Raw genomic sequence first — 13,867 nt, 5'->3', positions numbered from 1 at the left:
TATTTGTCTAAAAATATATAGACATATATAATAAATTTATAGTATATTAAATTTAATATACTATTTATAGTATATTATATTAATAATATATTATATATTTAATATATACTATAATATATACTTATAATATAATTATAGGGCAATTCCACATCAAATCACCCAGTCCATTGAACCATGTGTCTTCCTTTTGTGTTATATTTTGACACATTATTCCTAATTATAAAAAAATATTGCATGCAAAATTTCAGCTAAAAAAGTTTAGCGGTTGACAAGATATTGCAATTTTAATACTGACCTGGTTTCCCAAAATGACCCGGTTTTCATAACACTCTGAAAAAACATTTTCCTTAAAATAATAACAAATAAAAATGGCAAAAACATGAAAATAAACATATATAATGTTTTTTTGATGCTGAATTCAATAAATGTACTTAAAATGCTCAATTATAAAAAGAACATGCATAAAAATTAATAAAACAACTAGTTTCTATAAACCACCTTTGGGGCCCAATATCTCAAAACACCCCCATCAAAAAATTTTTTTTTTTGCTGTTAATATTTTCAGCTGTTTATAATCTTACTAGGCACAAAAAAATCTAACTGGAAAAACAACTAAAACATACGGAACTTTAATTTCAAAGATGTATTACTTTTTCAAGAAATTCTCAAAAATATTTGTAAATAAAATAAAGTTAATCGTAATTTAAAAAGTTACTTAAATATACAAGATTTGTAAAGGTATCAAAGATGAAAGTTATTTTTTAATATGTTGGTGTTTGGAATAAAACAGTAGTCGTCTCTTTCAGGTCAGTTAAAACAGATTGATGGACCATTTGGATGAAGAAACTTAACTTTAGCATCCACTTCTTCTAAGTTGGTTTTAGTTACAATGCTGATCCACCACTTATCATCACAGAATACACCGACATAACAACCTAAAGTGACAGTATCAAGTTGAGATATGTCTTGTTTCTTTTTAAGATTGTGGATTATTGTATAATTAGTGTCTGTACTACACCTCTTTGCCCTAACCTTGTTATCTCCAAGATGTATAAATTGATGAAAGCTACGAGTACCAGGTAGAGTTGTTACACCAGTGTACCTTTCTTTTTGCTCTTCACGTTGCAATTGTAAGTCCATTCCCTTTATGTAAATGAAGTTAACAACTTTGATTTTATCAATACAAAATTCATACATAGCTTCTGATGTGAGAATTTGGTTTCTGTACGGTCGTTTTAAACTTTTTTGTGCTGTTAATCTTTTTACAGTACCACCAATCCCATCGCATGGTGACTTTCCGTGGGACGTGGCAAAAAAGTTCCATTTAATTTTAAGGCAAAGTTCGCTCTCTAGTTAACATAGATTGTTAAAGCTTTTACAATTTTTGTACTGTCCTGCGCAAACATCAGTGAATAAATGTAATTTAGACAGATTGGAATATTTTGTACACATAAGTTACATCATGTATAATCTCATCTGATATAAAACAGTAAGAAATATGTTTCAGTTCACCTTTATCATCTTTATAGTATATGACTAATGGATGTAAAGAACATTGTTGGGTGTTCCAATGATAGCTCTGTATTTCATCTTGGACGAGAAAAGCATAATTTTCAGCAAAGTCGCCAATAATGATAATGTTTGATTGATCCATATACTGTTTCAGTTGGTTAAGGTACTGTGATTGAGAGTGAGCAATAAAAGAATGAGCTTGTAGCTTTTCAAAACAAGATGCTAATAGTTCAACAAACGTTGGAACATCAGCTGTTAAACTCAATAGTGTTGCACGGTCAGTAGTTTGCCATTGCTTGTAGTGTATCTCAAAATCATCTTCGTATTCTCCAAAAATCTCATACAAATATTTGGCGAGGGGTTTTTTACCAGGACAATCATCACACTGTGCAAGCATGCATTCTTTGTTTTCTATTGAGCAAATGGTTTTTGAAAGTAAGTCCTTATACTTTAGTCCAATATTTAAAGCATCTACTAGCAATATGGCATTTTGGTGATAAGAACAAACTCAAACAGAATGTGTACCACTTGCACCTGGCAAAATGCACCATTTTGGTCTAAGTGAAGCAAATTTTGAGTAACTTATTTGTATTTCTGAATTGTTTTCTTTGTATAATAAATGTAGTTCCTTTAAATTACACAAAAGCAGTTTTTTTTGTTTATGGACGTTCTTTTGAATGCTAACATAATCTTTTTTTCCAGGCATAGTTCTACACAAATCACTTAAATCATAAAAAAGTTTAACAGAATCTTCTATTTCTTTTTGTAAGACTTTCCCTTTATACAAAGGTGAGATAGCCAACAATCGTTTTTTATTAAAAATTTGTCTAGCCTTTTTTGCTTGGTATTCTGTTACTGCAAAGTTATATTGTACTTCTAATATTGACCAGCTTGGGGGTGCCAGTGTTAGAAGTTGAACAATAGTTCTTTTGTCAGAACATAGAATTTTTTCTTTTATCAAGCTCATAATTTCATCAAAGTTTTCAGCCTTCTTTTTAATGTCATTTGGTTCATAACACAGTTTTGAGTTTTGAGGGAACATTGAATTGACTTTCAGTTTCTCTAGTAAGGTTACTTAGCATTTCGTTGATGCGCGCAACTTTTCGCTTTCTTTCTGAGAGTATATGTTTTGATGACTTTGAATAAGATTTTAGAGGAGATATATTAAAATTTTCAAGTTCTTCATTGATCTCCTGTCTTTTTGATTTGAATGATGATATTAGAAAATCTTCATCTTGTTCACCCTGACTTTGCTTCTCTTCTTTAAGATCTGCTTTTTTGGCAATCTTTTGCTTACAGGGTTTGCAAAGTTTCTTCCCAGGAGCAATATTTAAGCTACTTCTCATCATGTCTTGTGACTCATTTATCGTAACTACTCTAAGATTTTCTAAAAGTAATTAAATTGTATATATAATTGCATATAGCTTTATGTATTTTGTATATAGTATAATTGTATGTGTAGTTGTATATAGCTTATCTGCACAATTGTTTAAAACATTGTTTATGTTTTGGAAAACACAAATTAAAAAAATATATATATTAAAATACTTAAATTCCACTTTTACTTACTTGTAATTTTCTTTGTATGTTTTTTGAATGGATCACAGCATGCTTTCTGCCATATAGGATACATTTTCAAATAATTTGCAGCATGTTTTTCACATAATTTTGTTAAGTTTGATAGTTCAATGTTACAGCGTAATGATATAGCTATTTTTTCTTCGTTGCTTAAAGTTCCAATAACATCTTGTTGGCCTTTGCATGCATCTGATGTCAATAACCCAATAGAACACATCGTATAATAAACTACTTTGTATAAATGTATTTCCTAAAAAAAAGAGAATTCTCCTACTTAATTAAAAGAATTCTCCTACTGAAATAAAAGAATTGTCCTACTTAATTTTTAGTAAAAAAAAAAAATTAATATAGAAATAATTCAAACCTTTTCAGAATCCCACTGTTGTATAATTTTTTACACTCATAGATATTGTTAATTTTCTTTATAGATATATTTATATATATATATAAACAATTTATATTTATATCAAATTGTTAATTTGTTAAAATTTAAATAAAATTTACGAATGCTGTTTTTTAACTGAACTTTTTATAAACTAGTTATTATAAACTTTTACAAAAGTTGTCAAAATTTTAAAAACAAATGCACATCCATATCATACTAATTCAGTTTTTATATAAAACAAAACAGGGTGTTTTTTCAGTTGTTAAGTTCAAATAACTAAGTTATCATATATTTAAGATTTCCTTAAATATAACAAAATTGTTTTTTTTTAAGGAGTCTTTTAACTAAATATAATATTTTACAGAATTCTATTTGAAAGTTTTTTAAAATAGCTTATTGAAAATTTGATACATCTTTGAAATTAAAGTTCCGTATGTTTCAGTCGTTTTTCCAGTTAGATTTTTTGTGCCTAGTAAGATTATAAACAGCTGAAAATATTAACAGCAAAAAAAAAATATTTTGATGGGGGTGTTATGAGATATTGGGCCCCAAAGTTGTTTTATAGAAACTAGTTGTTTTATTAAGTTTTTAGCATGTTCCTTTTATATTTTAGCATTTTAAGTACATTTATTGAACTCAGCATCAAAAAAACATTATATATGCTTATTTTCATGTTTTTGCCATTTTTATTTCTTATTATTTTAAGAAAAATGTTTTTTCAGAGTGTTATGAAAACCGGGTCATTTTAGGAAACCAGGTCAGTATTAAAATTGCAATATTTTGTCAACCTCTCAACATTTTTAGCTAAAATTTTATATGTTAACTTTTCTTTTTAAGATGCAACAGCCAAAGAGGTTTTTAAAAAATTTGAAGACCCATGGTTCAGAATTTTCTAAATTTTGGGTGATTTGATGCGGAATTACCCTAAAGTATATATTAAATATATACTATAATATAATATATACTTAATACATACTATATCAATAATAATTATGAATGATATGATTCCGATACAGCAATGACAGTCTTTCACAATAGCAGAGTAGAAAAACTTAAAAAAGCACAGAAAGGCTATTACTATTTCTTACTGGATTAGAAAAGATAATGATTCTGAAGCTGTTAATTATTATATGAAAAAGTTCCAGCTAGTTGCTGACATTGTATCCTGTGAGTTGATGTTTTCCTAATGTGAATATTTAAATGTAATTAAAATAATAAACTTTAGTATAAAAACATCTTTTACCAAAATTCAAAATACATCATATATATATATATATATAATATGCAAAAATAAAAATTACAGAGAGTAGTGGAACTTGCAAAAAAAATTTACTACGAATAGTGGAACTTGCAAAAAAAAAATTATAGCAAGTAGTGGAACTTGCAAAAATATAAAGCGAGTAGTGGAACTTGCAAATTTTTTTTCACGTTGTGTCTAATATTAACAATGAATAATAAACAGTTTCATTAAAGGAATTTAATATCTTGATCATTAATTAAAAGCCAAGATGTAAACTAATCAAAATAATATTGTAAAATATTTTTTGTTTTTAAAATTTTTTTTCAGGTCAGAGGGGGAACCATCTATAACTAAAACTAAGCATTATGTGATGTATTTTGAATTTTGGTAAAAGATGTTTTTATATTTAAGTATATTATTTTAATTACATTTAAATATTTTTTCGAATCTCATTAAAAATATATTTTATTTAAGTTGTAAAAGAGGAGAGGAGGGGGGGGGGTGATGACACGCCCCTTTTCTCATCTACACCACTTGAAATAAAGGGTGCGCTTCTAGTGATGTTGTAAAGTAGTAAAATATAATTTTTGATTTGAAACTAGATTTTTTTTTAATTGTAAAGATAAATATTTATAAAAAAAAAAAAAAATATTTTTGTTAAAAGGGTGTTTGAAACCATCACCCTTACATCCACCCAAAGACAATGATGAAACTTCTCTATTTGACTGTGGTCTGAAAGCTAATTACAAAATATCTTGTATATAAAAATTTACATTTTCATTAAAAAAAACACTTTTATATATATAATATAGTTAGTCTTTATTGCCGGTATAAATAATGGTTTTGTGCCCCCTCTTGCCCCCGTATGCGCCTGTAATCTAGAGACCTTTATAAATTTGCAGATAACTCTTGTATCTATCTTTTGATACCAAGATATAAACTTTTGGATAAGAATTGATTAAGTTATAATAGTTTTAGTTTATAAAAACTTTATTTTGACCACAGTTTCTTTAACAAATCCTAATATCAAAAAATCGGTACTTAAAACGTCATAACTTTTTGTAGGATGGTTTGATTTTTAAAATTTTTTCATTTTTGGAATATTGAAATGAAGCTCTTTTTAATGACATATAACAACCTAGAATTTGATGAATTTAAAAATTTTATGTAACATACCTATCATATATATATATATATATATATATATATATATATATATATATATATATATATATATATATATATACACACACATACAGAGAGAGAGAAAGGGAATGACTAACTTAAATTACTTGATGCATGTATATGATATAATCATAGAAACAAACATTTATTTTTAGACAGCCATAACCATTTTTTAATTTATGGAAAAAAATAATAATACTAAAAAAATAGAAATTTCAACGAAAATTGAAAAGCAGAGAAGCAAACGCAGAAAATGCCATTTATAGAATGATGAATCAATGATATCAGCAACTAAAGCTGTTAAAAATGGAATTTCACAGCAGCAGCATGTAGAGTTTTTAACATTTTAAGATGTTCATTAAAAGTTTGACTTTCTGGAGTAATGGAAATGGGAGCTAAACCTGCACATCCAACTATTTTAGATGAAGAAGAAAAAAAAAATTAATTGATTTTGTATAAAATTGTGCAGCTTTAGGAATCGGATTTGGTTGATTGCAATTTATAAAATATGCTGAAAATTGAGCTTTAGAATATAAAAAAGCATTCAAGAATGGAACTCCTACATAAAAATGGTGGTGTGGGATCTGCAAAAGGCACAAAGATTTAACTTGACGTCAACCAGAATGTACAGCAGCTATTAAACATCAGTGAATCAATGTTTGTAGAAAGTGGAAATATTTTTTCCTTCTTAAAAATGTGTTAAAGGAAAACAACCTACTTCAGAAACCGCAAAACATTTGTAATATGGATAAGATTGGGATGTAGTTTGATTATTGTTCTGGAAAAGTAGTTGCTAAAAAAAGAGTTAAGTATTTACAATGTTGTCAATCAGGTTACCTGGAAACAATCAGAGTAATAGCTTGTGTCAATGCAATTGGTAACTCTTTTCCACCACATTTCATATTTAAAGGAATAACTATTAAACCTCTCGAGTTTTTAATTTGAAAATGCCTCAGAAGAAAGGGCATGGAGTGTTTCAGAAAGTGGTTGGATAAAGCAAAGCATTTCATTTCTATGGTTTAGAAATGCATTTCTTTCCGGAAAAGTTAGATTTTTTATAAATGTATATGAATTCGTTTACTCTTACAATATAAAAAAGCTCTTGTTCTTTAACTAAAGTTTAATTTTTTGGTTTTTACAAAAGTTTCATTGCCTTTGACCTTATTGCCTCAAGTGGGGTAAACGAGCACAATGTGTTTTTACATATTTACCTAATATTTATAAATATAAATGAATTTGTGTATTCTGACAGTTTGAAAAAGCTCTTTTTTTTAACTAAAATTAACTTTTATTGTTTTTAGAGACCTTTGATTTGTTCTTGGCCCAATAGCCCTGAATCCCCCATTCAGGGCTATTGGGCCAAGAACAAACAAGCCCTAAGATTTTTACATATTCTCTTGATATTTATAAATGTAAATGAATTTTTCACTCTGACAGTTTAGAAAAGCTCTTTTTCTTTAACTTAAGTTAATTTTTGCCATAAATCCTTAAGGAAAACTTAACAAACCTTGACGCAAAATAGGCGTTATTGAGCCAACATAAATTGTCATAACTTTGGAACAAGTTATTCAAATATAAAAAACGGACTCTTTCTAAAAACGTCTTTATTACCCGCGTACTTCGATATGAAATATAGCCAGAGATAATGATAATTTCAAATTCGCGTTAAGTGTCAAATAAATATAGCAAAATGGCTTCCGGCCTTCATTACGAACATAATTTTTAGTTGACGACCAATTTTCTATTATAGCGTTTTTCATCATTTTCTATGAAGATAACCAGTTTTTAAGCTATCAGTAGTCCTTTGGTAACTTAATTTAGTTATAAAATAAGTAAAACTTACTTTGATATGTTTATAGATTTGTAAAGCTTTTTACATTTTTTTTGAGCAGTAAAACTAAAAACCTTTTATAATTTTGTTAATATAAAGCTTTTATCTTCCTATTACTTTTAACTGATCTTAGCATTCAATTTTTATTCCTGTCCAAAATTCACATCTCACCAGTGCCGTGGCTTGAGGATTTGGGGCCCCACCAAAAACTAGCCATTACGGCCCCAATTTTTTTTTCTAAAAAAGTAGATACAGATTACTTCAAAACAGCTGGGTACCTGACATTTTTTAACGTCGCCGTTCATAAGACTAAATGCAATCAAGTTAACGCTTAAATTCAATTAGATATATTTTTTAATTGTTAAATTGATATAGAGTTGATAGATAGATAATAGAAGTACGTCGCAAACCATCAAAAAAAGGGTTTGCAACGTGTTTTTATGCTTGCAAACTCATTTATTATGCCTTCATAACTTAATGTTCTTGCGGCCTCGTTCTCAATAGACAGCATTGCTAAGGAAGACAAACGTTCATCGACCATTGTTGACCTATATAAAAATACAAAGAAATAAAGCTACACGTATTTATGTATGATGAAGCAAGATTATTTATAATAACCTATAAAATGTTTTAATTAGTTTTAACTTGCTGAAGCTACGTTCCGCACTTGCAACAGTAACTGGTAAAGTAAGAATGATTTGTAACACAAAAACTAGATTGGGATAAGTTTCTTGCAGCTCTTCTTTGTAAATGTAGTTTAGGAAGTCATATGCAGATGTTAGGAAAGCATTTTTTTCCTCCATTAGAACTATGACAAAACGTTTTAACTCCGATTCTAAATCCTCAGAATCAATATCAGCAAGCTTTATTTGCAAATTTTTGCAATAAGCAGACAGAGAATTTTCATTACAAGCTTTGATAAGACTCTCAGATCGGTAAAGAAAGTCTTTTTGACAATGCTGATCTGTTCAAAACGCTCTTTTACTGATGCAATTGGCATATCAATTAGTGGCAAAAAGAAATCTGCTTTATACTGATGTTCAGGTTGCCAAGTGTGATCAGCACACTCGTATAAATAAATCAATTTTTTTTTCGTTAACGCACCATCGAAAAAACCTTTTCAATACCCAATACTTCTGCGATTTCTGATGCCTTAACACGTGCGTCAGAAAATCCATTTTCACGATACTCATAAAGAAAAGCATTTGTTGCATTTAATTCACTAGCTAATATGTCGAGAGAGGTTGCAGAAGACTGAAGCAGCTTACTTGATTTGTTAATTTGAAATAAAACGTCACACCAAATAATGATTGATAATAAGAAAGGCCATGTTCTAATATATTCTGTCAGCGATCGTACTTCTGTGGCTGTTGCCCCAACTCTTTTTTCTAAGGTATATTCTTCCATTTTTTCAAGTGCCTCTAAGATTTCTTTTTAATAGAAGCGAAGTGGTTTAACACAGTTTATTCTACTTTCCCATCTGGTATCTGATTGTGGCTTGACTGAAATTGCCACGCATGATTTTAAAGTTTCCCATCGAGGAGTAGACGATGAAAAGAGCGTGTATAACCGTGAAAGAACACCAAAAAAAGAAATTGCACTGATGGATGACAGTGAGCCACCAACAATAACAAGATTGAGTGAATGGTTAGCACATGGAAGATATAAGGCCTTAGGATTCATTTCCAGAAACCTTGCTTGAACACCTTCCACTTTTCCTTTCATATTAGCACCATTATCGTAAGATTGACCTCGACAGTCTAAAATATTTAGATCCCATTTTTTTGCCTGATTTAAAAATGCATTAAAAAGCCTTTTTCCAGGGGTATCATTTACTGTGAGATATCCAAAGAAATATCGGAAATGTCGATACCTACCCCAGGAGTACATGTTACTGATCGCAGAATAATGCTCATTTGTTCTTTGTGCGAAAAGTCGGGCGTACAATCTAAAATAATAGAATAGTATTTTGCTTTTTTTACCTTAGAAAGGTTTTTGGATTCAATCTCCCTGGCTAAAGTCTAATCAACTCGTACTGTGTGTCATTGCTCAAGTAGTGCTCCTTGGTTACTTCGTCCTGAATTTTTGCATAAGCTCATTGAGAACAGTATCATACTTAGCCAGTAATTCAAGAAAGTTTCCATTGCTCTTTGAACAAATGGCTGTGTCTGAACCACGGAATGCAAGATTTTTTGCAGAAAGAAATAAGGTAATGTCTAGTATCCTTTCTTTCACAGCCCTCCAAAATATCCGCTCTTTATAAAGCAACTTTTGTTGTTTCTCGTCTATGGTAGCTTGATTTGCAATGTCTACATTACCAAAATTGAGGGAAAAAAAATTAATTAAGAAAAAAAAAGTAACAAAGCAAAAAATTAAAGAAAATATCAGTTAACCATTTGAAATGTGCACTGCATGTTTCGTGTTCTTTAAGTTTTTTTTGACAAGCCTTCCCAAGTGTTCATTCCTAGCCGGAATGGTGAAGAAGTTATCCCAAAAAGTTTGCAACAAAAGCAAAACACTTTATTGCTGTTCAAAGAATATATAAGCCATGTGCGTTTAAGGATTTCTCCATTCTTCATCTTGCTGTTATAATAATTCAGTGAAAATCGTCTTCTTTCTAAATTGTATGGAAAATCAGTTTAGACCTTTTTGAAACCACTTTTAACAATGTCACACTTCTGTGCGTCAGAAACATTATCTGGCCACTCAGAAGGATCATCACTGAGAAAAATAGGCGGAATTGTTATGCCATTTGATGTAGACTCGCATCTCAACCTATATGACTCTACTCTAGTATTCAAATAATGACAATCAGAATTATTTGTAGTTTCTGTTGGTATCAAAACACTTCTAGTCTGAACTAATGGTTTCAAAAAATGTGTTAGCTTGGGGTGATTTGCCATTTCCTTCCTGGCTGCAGCTTTTTCTCTTCTCTTAGTGGCACCACTTTTCACTTTTTTCATACCAATAATTTAACCATGAGCGAGATCTCGTCTCGTTCTCGTGAGAAACGAGAAATAGAAAATTCTCGCGAGAAGTAGAACGAGACTTAAATATTATATTAATTTTCAAATTAAAAATTATTATAATTTACAAAATGCTTAATAATTTGTTTTTTTAATTAATTAATGTTTTGACTCCGTGATTTTAATTAGATTTTTTAATTAAATTTCTTTTAAGAATCTAATTAACAAATTTTAAATAAGATTTTAAATATTTTTAATTAGATTTTAAATACAAAAACTTTTTGTATAAAATGGTGCACTTTCGACTTAAGTTCATTAGTTTACCAGTGGAACTCAACTTGACACATTTTGTTCATATTGAAAAGAAATATTCTTGCCTCATTTCAACGATCAAAAATGTCACCAAGAGAAAACAAAATCTGGAGATATTTTCAAAAACCAAGTGACGGTGCTGAATGCAAGGCGTGCAAAAAGTCTTTGAAAGCAAAAGACGGAAACACAAGCGGACTTCATCGTCACCTCGAAAAAAAACACAGCCACGACTACGTTGAGAAAAAACTGACGACTCTCGTCTTCTTTCTCCTAAGAAGAAACAACGAACCATGGTCGAAATGCTTGAAACAAAGTCCAAATATGACAAAGACAATTCCATTCAAAAACAGTTTGACTCTGCAATGCTGGATTACTTTTGCACTAATCTGGCATCCTTTTCAGCAGTCGAAGGAAGAGGTTTCAAGAAATTGTTTGACATTGCAAACTCTAAACTTCATCACAGAACAACATATTCAAGAAAGCTTTCAATTCGGTCAAGAGAAGTTCAAGCTGGAATGAAGAGCATCTTAACGGAGATTACGCCAAATCTAAAAAGTGCTGCATTTACTTCTGACCTTTGGACTTCTAGAGCTCAAGACAGCTACATCTCTTGGACTTTTCATGCTATTGACGAAAATTGGAGACTACATCACTGGACACCCCATGTCCAACAGTTCCCAGGCAGACACACAGGTATCTTAATTGAATGAAAGCTGGATTCTTTCTTAGTAGGATTAAATTTGCCTGCTGATTTGCCAATGTACTGCTTGAACGACCAGGCAAGAAACATGGAACTTGCAGTCAAATTGTCAAAGCGCTTTGACCAATACTTGTGCTACAATCATATTTTGCAATGTGCAGTTCGAGACTCATTTGGAATAACTGCTGGAATGGATGATGCGTTGCAAACATGCAAAGATTTAGCTTCTTTAACTCACCAGTCAACAGTTGCAGCTGAGTTGCTTGAATTAGAATCAGACGCTCAAGGAATAAATTTTAGGCAGTTACGCCAATCTGTTGACACAAGATGGAATAGTGAACTGGATTGCATGGCTTCTGTCCTACTTCTTAAGAGTGAAATAATTAGCTTGTGTGCAAATGAAGATATTTTTTCTTCAAAGACCATCAGTGCATCACAGTGAAAATCAATCGAGGGAGCAGTAGAATTTTTGGCACCACTTAAAGAAGCTACAGAAACGTGGTCGGCTGAATCTATTCCAACAATTAACACTGTCGCCAAATCTCTTTATTTAATCCATGACAAAAATGACCAATTTATTGAGACGGATGGAAAAAATGGCTACGGTGTCTTGTATGCAAAAAACTTGAAAAGCTGCATTGAGAAAAGATTTCCTCTTTGTCACACTGGAAACTTATTGAGTGCTGCAGCAAACTACTTAAATCCTGCTTTAAAGGGACTTCACTTAAAGCTATTCAAAAAATTTCAAACAACAAAAGAATGGATATCATCACAGGTTAAGGATGTTGAGTGCCAACCTGTTGCCAGAGTCCTTTCAGCAGATTTGTCCCCTGATTCAAAACTGAAGCGCAAGTTAAACGTCAGACTTGAAACACAAGAGCCAACATGTGAACTGAATCCTATTTTGAACGAAATGCGCCAGTATGAATATCTCCCTGATGCCAAAAAAGACTTTCCGATTCTTGATTGGTGGAAGTTGCATTCAAATACATTGCCAGAACTCTCTTCATTAGCTAGACAAATTTTAGCTATTCCAGCAAGTTCAACAAAATCAGAGAGAGTTTTTAGCTCAGGTGGAAATACTGTCCGATCATCCAGTCGTAACTTACACCCAGAAAAAGTAAAACAAATCATATTAATAAGAGAAAACATTGTCTTGTTGGAAAAGTTTGGCAAAAAAATTCTGAATTAATATTTGAAAAAGTTGTTTAAATTTGACAAATGTCATTTGTGTCTATTTCTCAAAACTATGATTACATTTTTTTTTTTTACTTGGATTTTAATAAATTTGTTTTTAAAAATTGTTGAATTTCTCGTCTCGTCTCGTTCTCGGTCTCACGAGAACTACTAACTTCTCGTCTCGGTCTTGTCTCGGTTTGAAAAAACCTAGTCTCTCTCATGGTTATAAAAAACGCTAATATTTCCTATTTTTTCGTACTCGGTTATAAATGAAATTCTTTTTAACGATGAATTTGAAAAAGCCTGGTTTCTATCAAAAATGTAAAGCAAAACTGGTAAAAAAAGCTGAGCGGATCATTTTCTGATTTATCTCTGGCCCAAGCCTTAACCCTGTCTTAAATCATGTACTTTATTTTGCGCCAATCCCTATTTGTCAGACAATGCATGTGCGTTTAGTTGCGACAATCCCTATTTGTCAGTTGATGTATGTACATTCAATTGCGCCAATTCGTATTTGTCAGTCGATTTATGTACATTTAAAAAGCAAAATCTTAAATTATTTTTTAAAAAATTAATTAAAAAATATATAAAATATATTAATAAAAACATTAAATTTAATTTCAATATAATTTAATTTTGACGGCAATAAAAACAGGGTTGCGTAATTAAAAAAAGATTTTTTAAGTGGTTGATTTCAAAATTTCTAAACGATTGATTTTCAAAAACTTTGATTTAAAACGTTTTAAAAAAAAGGCAAATATTAGCGTTTTTTAGTGTAATTTTTTAAACTTCAACAGCGAATTAGAGCATTTTTAGTTGATTTTCAGACCTATGTTTTTATACGATTCTTAATTAGCATAAAACTCTCTATCATAATCAGCAATAAAAAAAAAAAAGGGGGGGGGAAACTGCAATAGCGCCAGGTATGCCTGGCGTAACAGATAGTGGAAATTTAGGACGATGATTTCCTCTGACTTGT

At 30.5% G+C, this 13,867-nt stretch overlaps 2 protein-coding genes across 2 annotated transcripts; both read right to left on the bottom strand.

Annotated features, from left to right (window-relative positions):
* Positions 1 to 2,522: 2,522 nt before the first annotated feature.
* LOC136086236 (ARL14 effector protein-like) lies at positions 2,523 to 3,307 on the bottom strand. Its single transcript, XM_065808523.1, has 2 exons — positions 3,082 to 3,307; positions 2,523 to 2,899 (listed from the first exon to the last, which is right to left on the bottom strand). Exons 1-2 carry the CDS (start codon positions 3,305 to 3,307, stop codon positions 2,523 to 2,525), a joined length of 603 nt encoding a protein of 200 aa, XP_065664595.1.
* A 4,836-nt stretch (positions 3,308 to 8,143) lies between these two features.
* On the bottom strand, positions 8,144 to 9,138 carry LOC136086235 (uncharacterized). Its single transcript, XM_065808522.1, has 3 exons — positions 8,848 to 9,138; positions 8,377 to 8,594; positions 8,144 to 8,279 (listed from the first exon to the last, which is right to left on the bottom strand). Exons 1-3 carry the CDS (start codon positions 9,136 to 9,138, stop codon positions 8,144 to 8,146), a joined length of 645 nt encoding a protein of 214 aa, XP_065664594.1.
* Positions 9,139 to 13,867: the final 4,729 nt, after the last annotated feature.

This window comes from Hydra vulgaris, chromosome 10 (assembly GCF_038396675.1).
Source record: "Hydra vulgaris chromosome 10, alternate assembly HydraT2T_AEP".
Lineage (NCBI taxonomy): Eukaryota > Metazoa > Cnidaria > Hydrozoa > Anthoathecata > Hydridae > Hydra > Hydra vulgaris.
The sequence above is the reverse complement of the archived record's forward strand: the minus strand, read 5'-3'. Positions and strand labels throughout refer to the sequence as shown.

What these genes read in the sequence shown, in the direction of transcription:
- LOC136086235 (XM_065808522.1), bottom strand. Translation starts at nt 9,138, where the DNA reads ATGGAAGAATATACCTTAGAAAAAAGAGTTGGGGCAACAGCCACAGAA. An exon ending in AAGTATTGGGTATTGAAAAG is followed by an intron (nt 8,595 to 8,847) that starts GTTTTTTCGATG and finishes TTGCAAATAAAG; the next exon opens with CTTGCTGATATTGATTCTGA. An exon ending in GCGGAACGTAGCTTCAGCAA is followed by an intron (nt 8,280 to 8,376) that starts GTTAAAACTAAT and finishes ATTTTTATATAG; the next exon opens with GTCAACAATGGTCGATGAAC.
- LOC136086236 (XM_065808523.1), bottom strand. Translation starts at nt 3,307, where the DNA reads ATGTGTTCTATTGGGTTATTGACATCAGATGCATGCAAAGGCCAACAA. An exon ending in ACATACAAAGAAAATTACAA is followed by an intron (nt 2,900 to 3,081) that starts GTAAGTAAAAGT and finishes AATTACTTTTAG; the next exon opens with AAAATCTTAGAGTAGTTACG.